This window comes from Leptosomus discolor, chromosome 1 (assembly GCF_034619465.1).
Source record: "Leptosomus discolor isolate bLepDis1 chromosome 1, bLepDis1.hap2, whole genome shotgun sequence".
Taxonomy (NCBI): domain Eukaryota; kingdom Metazoa; phylum Chordata; class Aves; order Leptosomiformes; family Leptosomidae; genus Leptosomus; species Leptosomus discolor.
In genome coordinates, this window is record NC_141391.1 from 196,436,946 (window position 1) to 196,455,191 (window position 18,246).

General features: G+C 43.5%; 1 protein-coding gene across 2 annotated transcripts in view; it reads left to right on the forward strand.

The window, feature by feature from the left end:
- The first annotated feature begins 525 nt into the window (after positions 1-525).
- The window catches only part of MAPK11 (mitogen-activated protein kinase 11), a 34,153-nt gene continuing 16,432 nt past the window's right edge, over positions 526-18,246 (forward strand). Inside the window, exons 1-4 of one of the 2 annotated variants that reach the window (XM_086473556.1) lie at positions 526-537; positions 3,177-3,280; positions 16,714-16,843; positions 17,796-17,854. In XM_086473556.1, coding sequence (XP_086329682.1) covers positions 526-537; positions 3,177-3,280; positions 16,714-16,843; positions 17,796-17,854 — 305 coding nt within the window. Of the gene's footprint in view, positions 538-3,167; positions 3,281-16,713; positions 16,844-17,795; positions 17,855-18,246 lie in introns of those variants that run through there. The other variant, XM_086473551.1, reaches the window with a different exon arrangement.

Below are 18,246 nucleotides of genomic sequence, written 5' to 3' on the forward strand. Positions count from 1 at the left end.
GTGCTGGGTTTGCAATAATATGATTATGTTTCCAACCAGGAAATTACACATTTTCAGTACTAAGGCAGAATTTTCTTTCTTTGAGTTTCCATGTTTCTTATTTGTATGGAAGTTGCAATTTTTGAACTATGTTACATATCAAATTTCTGATTCCTAAACTGAAAATCAAAACAGCTAATGAGAGAGAGAATAAATGAGAACTGAAAGGAGCCAGAAAGATGTTAGCAAAGATGCACGAGCTTTCTGCAATGTATCAAACAAAAAAAAAGGAAGTAAAGGAGGAATGAGGAATAGCTGGAAATTAGTAACTCACAGCTGGCTAAAATAATAAATTCCTTTGTTCTAGAGAGAATAACGTAGGATTTGACTATGCAGGGCAAGAACAGCCACCACAGCAAAGCAGTGCCCTGCTACACCAGCAAGTTTTCTTCCTTCGGTACCTGCTGGAACTGCTTTGCTTCAGAGGGACAGCGCATCCCCTCCTTCCCAGGGGCACAGCCTCCTCCTGCCAGGCAGGAGGCTCACATGGCTGGTCCTGCCTCACATGCTGCCTGGCATCTCGGCCTACCCCACTGCAGCGCCTGGGCCTCCCTCCCACGCCGTGATGCTGTGTGTGAAATGCAGCGAGTCCTGCCGACCTGTCGCTCTCCATCCATCAGCACTTGACGTGGCGAGGAACTGTCACAGTTAGGCTGCCGTCAGGGCAGGAGGGGAAGGGGTGTGCAGTGTCCACAGCCATTTTATGGGCAGCCCCAACGCAGCCTCGGGCACAGTTTAACATAGCAGTATTTCATGTATAGGAAACAAAAGTCCCTAAAAAGGCAACATATGTACAGAGGAAGCTGTGACCTTATCTCTTCCGTATGCCTTCACACTTCTTCACACCTCACCCTCACTCTCCTCTCCCTTGTGCACACGCAGGCCTGCCTGGCCTGTAGAACAGGAGCTAAAAGACAAGAACGCGGCTGACAAGGGAGCTGCCTCTTCCTCGTGTGCCTCCACAGGGCCAGCAAGGATGGATGAACTGCTTCAGCCCCACGAAGAGCAGCTGTCATGGCTTGCTTTACGGGAGGCTTCTGAAGACCTGTAACCTACGTAGGTCTGAGACAACTTGCATGCAGTAGAACATCATATATGTAATATCCAATAAAACGAGGTAATCCAGCACAATCTCAGAGTCATGCCTGCAATACAAATAACTGACAGAAGCTCACGGAAGACAGGAAATTGAGAGTGACTGTAAATAGCAACAAGACAGAAAATTAACTCCTGTAGAAATTGCACAATTAGAAGCTTGGGCAGATATGGATAGACTCAACTTCTAAAAATCATGGCTGCCATTAGCAAGAAATAATCTAATACTTGCTAAGTAGGTGAGGGCCAGAGGCCAGAACACCTCCAGAGACCAAGTACAACAAAAGCCAGCAAGTAGGATTGTTTGCTTCATTTTGGCACTGTAAAACATTTGGGCCTGCTTACTTTGGGGGGTGGGGACAGAAATATTTCTTCTTGGCTTGGTGTAGAGTGACTGCACTGTTATGCAGATTTTAAAACTCAAAATGATGGTACTGAGAAGAATAAGGCATATGAATGTATGGTTGGATTTTTCACACCATTTCCTTCAAGCACCATGCCCTCTGCACAGAAATTCAGATGTGACCAAGGAGCAGTCCAGAGAGGACTGGAGATGTCTGTTGCACTAGAGCAGGGTGGAAGTGAGAACTAGGCTGCAGCTGTAGGAGTACTTACTACCCCTTGAGTGGATGGCTGCAGATAAATGGCTGCAGTAGCATCATTCATATATTTTTTAATTTGAAAGGCACTGAGCAAATGCCAAAGTTTCATTTCATTCATTCTGGCACTGTTCACACTGGTAGTCCTGGTACAGAAGTCTGGGGTTTCAGAGCTGGAACTTGACCCATCCAGTGTTCGAAGCATCCATAAAACTTGCCTTCTGGCTCATCATGCTCACAGCTATTCAGGCGTACCTGTTCTGTACACTCACAGTGATGTCCTAGCGTGAGCTGGGCATCCATCTGTCAAAGCGAACTGCAATTTGTGGTATAGGAACACAAGGGACTTACATGAGGGTTCTGAAAAGAGAGGATTTACATTCCACACTGATTCAAAGGCAGGTGCAGTGCCATCTCCATACACCGAAACTACGCAACCAAGCTACACACAAGCTATTTGGAGGTGCTCAAGGAAGCATAAGAAGTTATGGAAGGAAATAATACATAGGAAAATATGCTGGTAACATTGCAGTAGTGCTGCAATGGTTTCAGGAGTCATCAAGATATTGTATAAAACACGTTTTGGGGAAAAGAAAAAAAAGCAGTAAACAAATCTGAGAACCTTTTACTTTAATTGATGCATGAGTATTGGAGATTTAAACTTTTCAAGATATTTTTCTTCTATTGTATGAGGGCTCCAGTCTTTCGTGATGAAAAGCAGAGGTGGTATGATGATTGCACGTGGGACTCAATGTTTTGAGGGGAAATTCTAGGTACCAGGGGACTCCCAGTGGACCCGAGATCTGTCCGAAGCTCCGGCAGTGAGCGAGGGCCGCGGCTGGCCCCGCCGATTCGCGATCGACGACCCGGCTCAGAGCCCGGCGCAGGGTCTCCGCCTCTGTCGCTGCACCCCGAACGAGGCCGGCGGTGTGTGGGGGGGGTGTGGGGTGTGTGGGGTGTGTGCTTCAGGTGGCCGTGGCAAAGTAAGAAAGGCGCCAGCAGGGCTTTAAAAAGCCTGACGGGTGCCAGGTGAGGGGCGAGGTGACCGGGCTCGCCTGCCCCCGCGGGGAGCAGCGGGCCCCGTCCCCGTCCCCGTCCCCGTCCCGCACGTTTCCGCAGGGGCAGCCGGTGCAGTGGCAGCCGCCGCCCCAGCAGCAATGCCGGCCGCTCCGGGGCGGGGTCGGTGCTTCGCCACACCCCCCCACCCCCCCCCGCGGGTGGCCCCGCGGGAGGACACCGGGGACCTCCCCGGGGCTCCTGGGCCTGTGCGCCGGGCTCCCCCCGGCCTCGGACGCTGCCCCCACCCCCTCGGCCTCCCGCCTTCCCCTCCCCTTCCCCTCCCGGTCCCTCCTCCCCGCCGGCGCCGGCCGTGCCCGCCTCGCTCCCCGCCCCGGCTGAGGGGCGGCTGCCGCTGCTGCTGCCGGCTCCGGGAAAATGTCCGAGCGCGGCGGCTTCTACCGGCAGGAGCTGAACAAGACGGTGTGGGAGGTGCCCCAGCGCTACCAGAACCTCACCCCCGTCGGCTCCGGCGCCTACGGCTCCGTTTGGTAGGTGCGGGGCGGCGGGAGCGGGGCCGGGAGCCGGCAGGTGCTGCCGGCCGGCAGCGGGGAGCGGCGGCCGCGGCGCCGCCCCGCGGGGGCAGACAACGCCGGGGAGGCGGGCGGCCCGCGCGGCCGAGCCGAGGCGCCGGGGGTCGTGTGCGCGGAGCGGGGCGGCCGCGGGTGCCGGGGCGGGGGCGTGTCCGCCGGGCTGTGTGGCGCGGCGCTGGAGCTCTGCCCCGCGGCCGGCGGCCCCGCGGGGCCGGGCATGCCTCGCCGTAACCCGGGCAACCGGGCCCGCCGCCGCCGGAGGGCGGCCGCTGCCTGCCTTCCCGCAGCTGCACCCCTCAGGCCGCCGCGGCCGCCCCCCACCTCACGGGGCAGCGGTGAGGGCGCCGCCGGCTGCCCCCCGGGCCCGCTGGCCGCGCCGCCGCTCCCCAGCGCCGGGTGATCCGACCGGCTGCCGCGGGGCCGCTTGTCGGTTGGCGCGGCTCACGCCGGAGTGAAAATTGCCCCGAAGCCGAGAATCTTGCACAGTCATGGCGTGTCCGAGTGGGGAGGACCGGGGCAGGCAGCCGGCGGGGCACGGCTGTGGGAGCCCTCCGGTGCCGGGCTGGGGTGGGGGGACACCTCCCAGGCGGAGAGGTTGGCGGGGCGGGGTGAGTTCTGTCCTGGGGGAACAATGGGGGAAGCCCCTGGAGCGGGGCCGTGTCGGCAGGGCAGGGGTCGGGCAGGGCAGGCTGGCGGGGGGGAGGGAGGGGGTTCACCCGGCGGGTTCGGGGGAATCGCGAATCAGGGCAGATTGCCGCCCAAGGGCTTCGGCGGCGTAGGGTTGCGTAAAGGTTCATCGCGTCTTGCTATGAAACGTTCCCCTTTTCTTGATAATTACTGTATCAGGTTTGCTCTTTCGGGAACTCCCAGTGCAGGTTAAGCTTTTTTATTTATTTATTTGATGCATACTTAACTATGCTTACAAAAGCTTTGAATCAATTTTTTGAAATAATAATGATGTTTAAGGGACTTCCAAATAACGACCCCATTTCTTTTGTAAGCTGGGTAAGCGGAACTATGTAAAAACAACCCATAATGGGCCTTTAAATAAGTGTACTACACAAAAACTATTTCTTTAGAACTTAACTTTTTGCTAAACTTGTGCAATAGTTGCTCGCTTTTTTTCTCTTCAGTGTCAGATACCAGAGAACATTTATGGAGTTTTGTATTTGTTGCTTCTTTCTCTAGCTCTGTGACATGCCCTAATTACAATTACATGTAAACTAAGAATATGTATTTAAAAAACCTCCAACCATCAGCAGAAACACTCAGGACTAGCATGAAGTATCTCTGAATTTCTTTTTTCTTTTTCTTTTTTTTTTTTTTTATTTGAGGCTTATCCTTGCACCAGGGAAATCTTGGCAAATACCGTGTGACTTGGTACCTGCCATTGTAGTTAAGTCTATAGTCCTGTGACTATCTGATGTGAATAGTTTCAAAGGACCTAGTTTATTTAGACTATAAAATCTTAATTCACTTTCTCCTCTTTTGTTTTTACAAACTAGGGGCTGGATATACAGCAGGAGAGGAACTACTGTTGTGTTCCAATTGAACCTGCATTTCTGGTTGTTTTCCCTAGTTTTGCTGACAGAGTTTTAAGGGGAAGACCTACTCTGCTGGATTTTGTAATGAGGTGTCAAGACTTTTGAGAAATTGCAAAGGAAATGAAAACATGTGGCGGTTCACTTGGCAGCACAGCTGGTGCTTTGTTTCTTTAAACTGTTAGTGTTGTTAATGCATTGTACTTACTACTTTTCTGTCTGCAAAGCCAAGGAAATCCTAGTATTTTATCAGTGGAGAAGCCTAGGAACTGGGATATAAAACAGAGACTGAAAGGTGCTATGGGAAACATTTACTCTAAAAATATACATTTAAGAACAGACTACAGCAATAAATTATTACTCTATATTAATAGCCTTGTTAACATCAATGAACTATAAACCCAAACGGGAACTTGAATGTGAGGAGAAGATTCGTGTCTCTCTCAGAAAAGCCATCTATTTTTAGTGTCTATTGAAATTGATTTTTTTTTTCCCTCTCTGTGTGCATGTGCTTTACCCAAGAAACCCATGAGACACGATCATTCCCTTGAGTAATATGCTATATTGCTCTTCTGAATAATTGTACTCCTATTCAGTAAAAAAATCTAAAAACATATTTAAATCTTACAGAAACCACTAGAATTAAACAGCTGCCGGGTGGCGTTGCACTTCAGCATCTACATGAACCACAGAGAGAACTGCGAGGTCTTTTCCTCAAGTACTTCACCCTTGCAGTACATTTTGTGTTACTCTTGTACTTCAACTCTGCGGAGGGCTTCCTTTTACCTGGCCTCTTTCCTATGGCCATTCAAGCTGGTGGATGTTCTGTCATTTGCTGCTGTCAGGTCTGATTTATATTTTTTTTTTTTTTTAATTTAGGAAAAAAATTAAAGCCCTATGGAAGTGTGGTGTGTGTACGGTAGTTCAATTACATTTAGAATGATCAACAATACGTTTGGTTAATTTTTTTCAGGGGTTGTTTGCGTAGTAGCAAATACCAAATTTACCTGCACAGCTGTTTCTTTCAGAGTTGTTTTCTTTTTGTGCTATAGATTTGCTTATCAAGTTGATTTTTTTTTTTAATTAGACAATTATTTTAACTTTTCCTCAAGCCAGAACTCAGTTAAATTTAAAGTTTTCTTGAAAAATGCGTTTTCACAGGGTCCCCACTTGAAGCTGGATTTGTCTTGTGGAAACCAAAGAGCTGGTTGACTCTTATAGACCAGGCACTATCCCTGCTAATTGTGAGTTTTAAAAACATTTCTGATTTTAAATGCAGCATTGAAGCTGATAGCCACTTAGATGGGAAGTGAGCAAGCTTACTTTTGCCAGGTTATCTTCATCTACAACCGTTTCGTTTCGGCTCTAGAGAAAGACAATTCATGTCTCGGGTCAAGCTGCATTTTAAACTCTTGTCCCTTGTGACTCTGCCTTTTAAATAAGTTTTCTTGCTGTGTTTGAGTCTTTCAGCTGTGATATTGCTTATAAACTGGATCTCTGCCCCTGTACTGTATTACCATGGTAGGTCCACTGTGGTTGATACCTGTCTGCCTTTTCCTCTGTGAGCCGGTGTTACCATCTGCTTGAGAAAGAGGTTCTTCATCTTGTCTTTTTTTAAAGACATTTTATTATACCACAACTTACGTAATGTGGATAGATTTTTGGTTTACTAGTTTGTTTTTTTTTTTTCTTTAAAGCCTGTATGCCTCTTTTCATGCCAGCTTTTGTAAACTGACTTCCAACCTACTTAGTCCTATTTTTGCCTGGGAGGTATAGACTGCCTTCTGCAGCGTGCTGTCTCTGATCTCTCCCACAGGTTGTTTCCCATTAGCATATTGCAAGCTCTGTGTTCTGCCTTCTTTGGAAAGAACAGACCTTGCAAGATGAACCAAAGTGAGTCCAGAGCTTCTTCCCAACCAGAAACTCCTGCACTGTTTCCTCAGAGGCCATTGGCATCAATAGTATTTACATCATGCAGTCAGTCTCTTTTAATTTTAGGAGTGTGCGATGCCCAACACCAACTCAGGTGACCTAACACAATCTTAAAAAGCGGCCTGCTAAGTCAGAGTGTAATGGCACAGGCCTCAGCTCAAGAAAGAGGGAAAGCAAAGCCTGCCTTAAGCCAAGCAATGCAGCACTTCTGCAGGTCCCTCTGTCCTGCTAACTCGAGGTGCATGCTTAAGATCCATTAAGTTTTTGTCCTGACTAATTTTGGGTAAAACTGGGGGACGGTGGGGCGGTGTTTAGGCTTCTATTTTGTTTTGAGGAAGTACAAGTGGAAAAATAGAAGCAGAAGGCTTTAATCCTGATGTTAACCCTTCTTTCCCCCATCCTGTGCTTCTGGTTAGATTGTCACTCACAAGTGTTTTGAGTGCAGTAGCTTGCAAGACTGGAACGTAACATTGCTGATACTGTTCCTTTTGCATTGAGAACCACTAAGGAGATGCTGAGACAACTCAGTAGTGTGTGAGGTTTTTTAAAAGCTGATATAAATTGTCTTTGACTGACAGAGAAAAACTCCTTCATCCAAGATTGTACTTGATGACTTTCAGATTTTTTTTTTTTTTAAAGGGACCTTTTACTTAGCTGTAGTAATACAAAGTATATGATTTCAACTACAAGATCAGGTTACTGGAGTTATGATTTGTGTCACTGTGACATTATCTGCTAGTTTAAATAGTAAATGCTGAGATAAACTTTTAGAGTAGTAGTAACACACACCTGCTATATGTAAATACAGCTGGAAACCGAAGCCCATATAGATCTCTACAGGCTAAAGACAGAATCCCCAGCATGTGTACAGCAAGTTGATTTCAGTGGACTCCTGTTGGGCTGTTCCTCTTTTGGATTATGTCTTTTGTTTCCAATGCAAATACAAGGGTTGAACTTCATCCTACGTATGTTTATGGTTATATTTTATTGCAAACATTTCAAACAACATTGTTAAAATCCTGCTGTTCAAGACCTGTTAGCAGTTGTCTATTTGGTATGCATCATTCAGAAGGAAAGTTTTGAAGCCTTTCATTGGTTTTGCAGATATTTACAATGAACCCTTCTAAGCTTATTCAAACACTTTCTTGAAAACTGAGTGAGATGCAGGCTGATGGGAGAATCTAGTTGGAGGCAGGACACCTCTTAAGAGTGAGTATATGTAATAATGCTACTTAGAAACAAGGCCTTGAAAGCGAGGTTGCAATAGGGAGGAGAAGTAAATAAAAGGAGTTGGATGATCAATGTTACAGGTTAGGAGGAGGATCTTTGCAGCAGCATTGCTAGAATGAATGGATGAAAATAAGTGAAGCAATAAAAATGTTGCAGAGTGAGAAAGATCCTCAGAGCAACGTGATGAAATAGCTATTAAGAATGAAGACACAATGGGGCTTGCAACTACAAAGCCAAGGGAGGTCAAGAATTCAAGAAATTTTGTGAAAGATACACGAAGGAAGATGGAAGTGTTTCTGAGCCCTGGCCAGGGAGACATCACTAGAGGGTTTGTTGAGAGTGGTTTGGTTGGAGCACTATGATGGAATGCAGATTGCTCGTCATTCCTTTGTCCAGTTTCATCCTGTGTATTTTCCAGCTGTTGGAACAGTGTAGTTACCGACTTTGGAAAGGAAAGGGAAGTGGGATGGTAATTAGTGGAGTCAAGGTCCCTGTTTGAAATGAGAATGTTTTAGAATGCTTTTAGTGAAGGAGACTGAATCAGGAAGGAGGTGTTTGTGGAGAAGGATGAGAAGGGCTGAGAATGGCCATGTCAGAGATCTCTACGTAGGGTGCTGACACTAAGCCTGTGGAGTGGTTTGAGAGCAGATGAGAAACATCTGTATGTGCATGAAGACGATGTTAGAGGGAGCTGTAGGAGGGGTGAAGAAAAGGCAAACTTTGTGCCCCACAGTGGGGAAAGACCCCTTTGTATTGTGCAGGTTTGCTTTCAGGAAGATTTAATGAGATCTTTTTTAGAGAGAGAGGGGCATGGGATGGAAGAGAGATGAGAGGCATGAGATGAGCCAGCTGTGACAGAAAGGCAGCAAGGGGCATGGAATTACAGTCTTTCTGTGTGGCTGCAGGAACACATTAGCAGAATAAAAATTCTCTGCAGAGGGTCTTCTCCATCCCTACTTCAGTATAATTTGTTATGATACACACCTTCCTGACCACGTGATGCAGCAGTGGCATAGCTAACTGCTTTCCTCTCCTGCCATCCATCATGACTGTGATTGCAGTTGGCTAGGGGACAGTCTCTGTTCCAGAGCCCTTAAAGTCTTGGGGCCTGGTTGCTTCACAGCTTCCCAAGGAGCTGTTTGCAATTTCAGAATCTATTAGCTAGTTGTATCAAAAATCCAGTATCTTAGTTCTGTGTACACAGTGAGGAATGGAGAGGGCATTTCAAAACCCCTACATGACCTGAGAACAAATTGCTACCCTTTAATATTTTGGGTGTTTTAGAGAGAACAGGAAATGTGAAGGAGAAGTTGGGGGGGAATAGGAAAAAGGACAAGAACGTAAGTGAGATTTTTGTCTATTTAGGTTTATGTAATGTGTTTGAAAGCACTGGTATTTTTTGTTATACTTTGTCCAGATCAACCACAAGCATTTCTAGCTGTGGCTTTGAAGCCCGCAATTTATAACTACCTGGCTGTGTTTTTTTAATGAAATGCTGAACAGAATACATTTGTCATTAGCAGTGTACTGGCTTAGTGGCAGCTGACAGGTTTTCTTGTTTACATACTGACATTGGGCTTACAGTCTATATCTAAAATACCTCATTTTAGTATCCATGAGTTGGTTACCTGTGCTGAAAGGCTAACAGCTTATGACCCAGACCTTCTGTGTGTTTCTCACAAGCATGATTTTAAATGCATCACTCCCACTGATATGAGCTGTACTGTCTGTAACTTCACCTAGAAAAGTATGCCTGTTCCTCTGTGAAATTACTTGACTATTTAAGTCACTGTGGAGACATAAGAGACAGATCAGAAAATAAAAAATAGCTTGTGGATTCAGAGACTGGTACAGGATTTTTATGATCATGTTGTTACGTTGAATGACAACTGATGTATTCACATAAACATATGGATAGCAATTCTTTTTTTTAGTATTTTTCAGTGTCTACTTAAAAGTACATACATATTTTTATGTTGGTTATGGAACAATTATGTTGCATATATATGAGAGATTTTGTGCTTTTGTATTTAGATTTAGTGGTAAATTAATCTGTGATAATTCAAACTGATTCTACTAAAGCCAAAACAGTTGATGCTGGCACTCAGCATGGTGTGTTGGAATAATATCCAACTGATGGGATGTAATTTTACAATACAATAACCTGTCATCATCAAGCAATGTTTTTTTTCTCTAATGAGGAGATTAACATGACATTTCAGAGCTGCCCATTACTCATACTCCCATCTTTTGTCTTGCTACCATCTCATTTTTCTTTACAGTTTCCTTCTGATGCACATATATGTTGTGACTTGTGTGGTTTAGTAAACAAACATACACTCTGTACCTCTTGGAGCGTGGAAATTACCAACTTGAACTTGCATAAAGTAACAAAACATTTATAAAGAAGAAACAAACGAACCATTTTTTGGGTTTACTTTGCTGCTTAACTTAAGCTTGCTGTGGGTGGCCTTTTTCTGTTGTTCTCTTGCTGCACTGCCAATAGCTATTATGGTCAATTTTCTGGTATTGGATAGATGCTGTCTGTGCTTCTTTCAAGGCTGTATCTCAATTTAAAAGTAGCTCTATTTATTTTAAAAAAAAAAAAAAGTTGTATTTTAAAAAAGAAAAGCAAGATCCTGGAGAAGACCTGGAGGACAAAGCTCACGAACTAATTCTTGCAAACAAAAGCCAAAATCCATGTTATTCATGTGACACTTTCATTCACTTACATGACATATATGAGGAACGTAAAAAGGGTTGTCATTCACTGCAGTTGTGAGGAACCCAGATTATATGATTGGGCACTAGAAAAGGTCCCAGGGCAGGGTTCCTGTCTGTCCCCCTTTTCTGTCTTACTTGCCAATGTACAGTGCAGTAAGGGCTGCCTGCCTCAATGATTAGGTTCTCTGTGTTGACCTTTCTTCTGTTCCTTCCCCTCAGTGCTTGCTCATATACACCCTTCTGCTGCTGTTACTTGTTTTTCTCAGAAATTCAGGATCTTACAAATTAAGGGGATGTTTGTCCACAAGGAGGTTCATGTCTCCGATAATGGAAGGAGTGGGTACATGAAAGGATGCTGAGGTCTGTGGATAAGAGCTCAAAGTTGTGGCTGTACTTCCCGTGTTGTTTTCTGGATGCTACCTTCTTCCTTATTAACATCAGTAAAGTTCTGCCCATGTGAATCTGTGTTTTGAGCATGAATCACATTTTTCTTTTTTTTCTTTTTTTTTTTTCTTTTAACACTTACATGTAATGGAGAATCTTCATGTGTTCTGGAGGAATATGACCCAGTGAAGGAAAGAAACTTGTGTTGTACTGCAGTGAAAGAAATAAAAACAGAAGCATAGAACAATATGGGGGAAATCCAGACTCGGTGTCATTGTCACATGGAGAAAATTTAAGGATCTGCTTGTGTACCACATTCTCTCCAAGTTTGGTATAGTGTGTCCAACGACTTGTTGAGCCTCTGATGATGTAGGGATAACAGCCTCGCAAGCTGGGACACTGAATTATATAAAATAAATTGGAAAAGTTAGTCTTTTCTGTATTTTTTGCACTTAACCCCAAATGAATCATTTAGAATAAGTATAGCTAGTTATCTGTACAGATATAATGCTTCCACAAGCATGGGGATGGAATATTGGCTGACGTGGATAACCTACAGCAAATGGGGACTTTGTTGCAGACACAAGACTGGCACCACTTACAACCAGCTTGGGTCATTCCTTCATTCTGCATCAGCTGAACCTGAGCTGGCTCTAGGAAAAAAGAGAACTCACTGGACCTAACACTGCACTTAAGCTGAACTTTTTCCGGGCATTGTGGGTAGTACGGTGTCGAGCTCATAAGCCCTCTTCAAGCCCAAGGCATTAGGAAGTTCAGGGGCTGTCTGTAGTCCAAGGGGACCAGTTGAATACTGGAGTTGACTAAATAGAGTATGAGTTGGCTCTATGTGTGGTTTGTTAGATTGAGCAAGCAGTCTTCCAGCTCTTGAAGCAAATTTGATCCTGAAGGTTAAGCAGCCATAGTTGAGTAGTGAGCTCCTAATCCCGAAAGCCCTGAAGGGTCTGAGCAGGCTGCACCCATGAACGGCTTATTGTCCCGTATTGCTGCTCTGCAACCACAGAGGATAAACTGTCCATGGGTACTAGGGAAATTACTGTATGTATGGCCATGTTTATAAACATCAGCTACTATGATGATCAGCCCCATCAAAAGTCATGAAATTAGCATGAAGCTGTTAAAATCCTGAGCTTTCTGCCTCTTGAGTTTTTGGACTGCATTAGCTTCCGATGTTCAAACTTTTCTCTGAAATCTTAAGAACTGGGAAAATGTGCATATAAATAGAGATTCATGATTTCATCCAGTGGAACTTCAATAGAATTATTGAATATAGGAGTTGACAACACTGAAAAGGTCGGTCTAATTTAAGCAATGATTGAAAATCGCACTAAGCAAAAGTCTCTAATCTGTATGAAAATGATGCCATCCCTGTAAGCAGAATAATGGTTTTTTATCCTTGATCTTGGAAAGGACAGACAGCAAAAAATGTGTCATAACTGCAAAGGGTTCTGGATCAAGAATGATCATATCTGAAAAAGCTATTGCTAAGATTGTTACAAAGTTGTTTCTTGTAAGCAAAAAGAAAAAAAAAAACCCAAACAGTAATAATTGTGTTTCTTTTTAAACTATGCTAGAAAGTCTGTCTAAAGTGGTGTTCCCATATTCTGTTGGGGCCTGTGAGCATGCCGTTTGATGATGATGTCAGAAACGCTGACAAAATACTGACGATAAGCATTTAAAAAGTCACTTATTTTCACTGCTTACAACAAATGAAATGCTGTAAAGAGTAGAGATGGGAGACGATATCCCTTTGCAAATATCAAAGTTTATCTCCATCATACTATTCTGTCCAGCTACATGAGGTAGCATCATAATCAGTGGTAGGACATCTCAGAATAAGTAGTTTCAAAGAAACTCATGAAACAGTAGCTGAACTGTTGGAAGGATGATTTGTTTCCAGGTGTGTGTGTATAAACCAGGTATAAACACAAGTGATTGGCCAAAGCTGAAGCCTGTAGAAAATAACCTTGCAAAAGAAAAAGATGCTTTAAGTTGCCAACAGCTATTTGCAAGGCAATGCAAACACCAAGAGACTGGCAAAGAAGCTCTCTCCAGTTTAGGTGCAGAGGTGGGGAGGGTGTGAGTTGGGTGTCATGCAGGGTAAGGGAAGGTAAGGGCTTCTAACCCTCTTCTCTGTTAAATCAAACTAGTTAACAGCATGGGTTGTTTTTTCTTTAAGAAGCTGTTTTAAATCATTTTAGTTGGGCTGGTTACAGCTCTCCAAGGAAGGGTTTGCAGGTGCCAAGCACAGCTGGGCCCATATTGTCACCATGGCTGGGACCAGGGACTAGTCTGAAAGCTGAACATTCATGGGGAAATCACACAGAAAGGGAAGTAGCTCATCCTGCCACCTAGCAGTTTACTCAGGGGATGAGGGATTCAAGGAACAACCCAGAATGCAGCTATGGTAATGTAAAAGAAAGAGGAGGAGACTGAGTCTAAAATATGAGCTGTAAGTGTACACGGGGAGGAAGTGGCCTGCCACTTGCAAAATGCAATCACAGAGGCAAAAGCAGAGATCACAGATGCAAGCCATCCTTGAACCTGACAAACAAGAGTTCAAACAACGTGAAATCTATATTTTGGAATGCTTCACTGTTAATAACTTGAATTATGATGATGATAAACCAGGCAAGGAAAGAGCCTGAAGGCATTAACTCTGATTATCATTTGGTACAGCTTCTTGACTGTGGAGGAGCTCATTTAAACCAAGTCAGTCCTTGGTCTGTGTAGTTTCAATTCATCATTTCCCATTGGAGGTCCCAGAACTCAAGAGTTCCCATTGTTTCCATTGCTTTCTCTTGCTCTTTCTTTTTTTGTGGGTGTTTGTTGGTTTTTTTTTTTCCTTCCCTCTCTCCTTATGCACTTCCATCCTGGGTCTAAAAAGCTGCTGTCATAAGAATTACTGAAGCAAAAAAAAAAAAAAAAAAAGTCCTTTGTACCATCTGAACCATTGCAGCCTTGAGTTATGCGGAGAGTAAAAAGCAATCCATCTTAAAGATCAGTGTTTTTTAAACTGAAACCTACATTTAACCTTAGAACTGGGAGGAGACGGATGTTTATCAAGATAACAGGATTTAAAACCTAATTCCTCCTAGCCTTGTATAATATACACAGTATTTCACAAATGGGTACAAGCGTGAGTGGGAAGGCTTGTGAATTACCAGAAGAGCTGAGATGTTAAGCACGGACTGCTGTTTTGGGCAATGTTATTTTTTTATCTGGATAAACATTTCCCCTGGAAAAAAGCTGTAAAGTGTATAGAGAGTATGTATTTGTGAGACTCGATGCTGTTCTCCAGTAGCTTTGTTGGCCAGGGTTACACATAGAGCAATTATATCTAATCTTTGTTACATTAAAAGCTAAGCATTGCCTTCCTTTTTATTTCTTCAGATTTACTTGTGCAACCTTCATGTTGTCCCTGTGGCCAGTCTCTGTTGTCAGTTCTCACACCATTCGTTTCTTGAGCTGCTCCATGTACTTGAGCACACAGCATCCTCATATCCTGAATAACTGTGTCCCTACCCTACTGTCAGAACAAGTATCTCTGTCATATCCCTTCCACCCACTCCTCAGAGTGATACCAATCTTCTCCTCCTTCCTATGCTTGCTTTCTTCTGCTCGAGGAATGCCCTTCCTAAGGTGCTCAGCAAAGCCACAATCCTGTACACCTTTAAAACTTCTCTGAAGATTCACTTCTGTGATGCTTGCAAGAAACTAGCTAAGTAATCTGCTTATCTATTTCATTTATATCACGAGTGACTCACTCCTTCCGTGGTGCCTGCAAGAAACTTGTTGATTAAATCAGCTTTTGTTTTTTATCAAATAAAAATGTTGCTGTATTGTGCTCTGCATTTGTCTTCATGGAGGCTGGGTGAATTCTAGGATAACTGAATCACAATCACCTTTCAGATGCCACTCTGTTCTTCCTGGCTGTTTGTTGCTTGTATCCTTTAGATACAAGTTTCTTATTAGAAACACCACCTTGTCCTCCAGCTGCCTGCAAATAAAGAGGCTTTGCTCTTCCCTTGGCTCTTCAGGACTTTAGCAAAGCACCAAATACGTGTAAGAGTCCACCTGCTTGGGGCTGATTATAGGCTCAAAGTATTAGTTTAGAAGTTATTCCAGGCAGGATCAATGATTTTTGTCTCTAGCAGGTGTCTCCTACGACAATTTGCAGGAGCCTCTAAAACACTGTTCATAAGGAGCTGATAGCATTTGGTGAGATGATTGACTGCTGTCATTCTGCTCTGTGCATTTTTCATGTTACCTAATTTTTGTGTTTGTAACTCCAAAAAAAGTTCTCTAAGACAAACACGTGTGAAGGTTCTCATCTTGCTAATGCTGTCTAGCGAGCATAGATAGTGTTATCCACAATTTAAATAGATAATTTCAAAGTATTTTAATTGAACACAATTTTAACTTAATGAACAAAAGTAACAATTTAAAGAAATTTTTTTTTTCTTTGTAAGAGAAGATAGCGAACTTATTCTTTTTATAATTGTGCTGTGTATGGTCATGAAGTAATACATACAGGGTTCATTTTTATTCCTGTGCTACGTAATGTGCAGCATTTATTTGTGGCTTGTTGTGCTTGTCATTGTCATTCTCTTCTCCCAAGTAACAAGTCATAGCACAAGAGGAAATGGCCTCAAGTTGCGCCAGGGGAGGTTTAGATTGGACATTAGGAAAAATTTCTTTACTGAAAGAGTGGTCAAACATTGGCCGCCCAGAGAGGTGGTGGAGTCACCATCCCTGGAGGTGTTCAGAAAACGTGTAGTTGTGGCACTTCAGGACATGGTTTAGTGGGCATGGTGGTATTAGGTCAACAGTTGGACTTGATGATCTCAGAGGTCTATTCCAACCTAATGATTCTAATGCACAAAAACCAGTGATTCTCCCTTTTGTGCAAATGGTGACATGTGTATTTAGTGTTCTCTTCACCTCTATCTGTGTGAAGTTAAGCACGTGCTGTGTGTCAGTAGGATCTTTCGGCTGCAGTGTAAGACACGTACCCGTTCACTTTTTAGCAGCATTTCCCAAGGAAATCGTGTGGCCTTGGCTATGTCAACATCCTAATTTGATACCAGGTTTGTGGCATTATCGTCTAGCAAGCTAATGGTCGCATAGGTAATTAATATTGCTAGACACAATGGCAGCGTTCCTCTAATTAGCAGAGACTCCAGTTTGTTCAGCAAGACCCAAAGACTGAATTCCCATATTCCCTACGAGCCTTGCCTTCGAGCTCGAGGCTGGAGCTGCGCTAATGGAGCGAATTCTGTGGTTACTTTTCCTGCCATATGGGGAAGGGTTACCTGCGGATGAGTCCAGAACATTATCGTAAGCGTTCGTAATTCGCTAGATGGAAAAAAGGGAACTGTCTTTGAATACTTGGAGTTACTGCTGACTAGCTCCCCTGGTCGCAGTCGCTGAGTAGAAGGTGAAAGAGGGCAAAGGGAGGAGATAGAGCCCCCAAGAGAGGACAAGTTTCTCCAGTGAACTAGCTGAGAGCTTTGAAGTAGAACATGCCATCAACATGGACTTTCTCTTTTCCTCTTCTAGTTCAGCTTATGATACCAAAACAAGACAGAAGGTGGCAGTAAAAAAGCTTTCAAGACCTTTTCAATCGCTTATTCACGCGAGGAGGACCTACCGAGAGCTTAGGTTGCTTAAGCACATGAAGCATGAGAACGTAAGTGAAGAGTGAGTTCTTTCCCTTCGGGTTTTTATGACACAAGTTTGCACTATAGGATTAATTTCTGTTAGCTACAACCTTTTTCGAAAAGTAAGTGCAACTCTCTAGCTACCCAAGATACCTGGACCTAGCCATCTCATGGGTAGTGAAGCCAGTGGGCTTTAAAGTAGAGACTTTTAGTAAAAGGCTGCCTTTTTATTGAAAAATTATCTCCTTTCATCTTGAACATGCAGCTAATGAAATCCAAAACAAGTGGTCCTACTCTTCTCTAACTAATGAGTGTTCTGCTCACTACTGTTGGATACACTTGCAGCATTAGTCCAGAAAAAAAATACCTCAAACCTGCTTTTGCTGAATTTGGATTCTGTTGAGAAATTAAGGGCAGATACTCTCATTGACCTTAATAACAATGTAATATGTAGGTCAAAGATGGTAGAACCTCAGGCCCCAAGTAATTGAGTACTATTCTAAGTTTGTAGCAAACAGTTGATTTCAGTAGGAGTATACACCTGCTTAAAAGTAGCCTGAGGAATTGCACCCTGAATAAAATATAATGGACTGAAAAGTATCCTGGAGAAAAGATGCTAAAAAAATTAACAACAGAACAAGACAACCCATGAAATTGTGCATAATCCTAAGCGTAACAAACGTGTAAGCTATGTGTTGGCTTTTCTGTAATGCGATGTTACTTTTCCTGCCTTTATTTCTGGTTGTCTAAAGTCTTGTTGTAATTACTTTTTGTAATTAATATAAATTTCTGTTGGTCATGGAGATAGCTGAGGCTATACCTGTATAGACCACCTATTGTGCCAGTTGTACTAAGTTTTCAGGATGACCATATGTCATATTTTTGTAACTTTCATCCCAAAAATGCTAAGCACTGTCAATACTAATTACATGTTGCTTTACAGATTTCTAAAAATAAAATGTCAATTCCCTTGTCTTTCAGGTTATAGGATTGCTAGATGTTTTTACACCTGCAACATCAATAGGAAATTTTAATGAAGTGTAAGTAAAATTTTAAAATCATTTTGACGAGTTAATAATTACCACTCTGGTTTTAAAAAGGAAGCATGTACTTTCGTAATAGACTTGCAGCCACAGTTGGCTTTGGGTGAGGAACCCAAATAAATCTTTTTGTAACTTTTCCACAAAAGAGGAGGCAGGAGGATGGGCCTCTTTTTTGTACTTTTCTGAATGATAATAAGATTATAGGTACATGGTTTGATGCTGCATAAATGTCAGTAAACTTAGCGCTTTTTCAGTTCAATTATGTGTTAGCTGTGGATTGTTTTTTCACAGCTGGATGAGATAGTTCAGGAATGCAGGAAAGTGTTCTGCTGGTTAACTGAGATGAGGTAAATACAGGCTAGATTCCTGACTAACCTAGGACTAGGTGT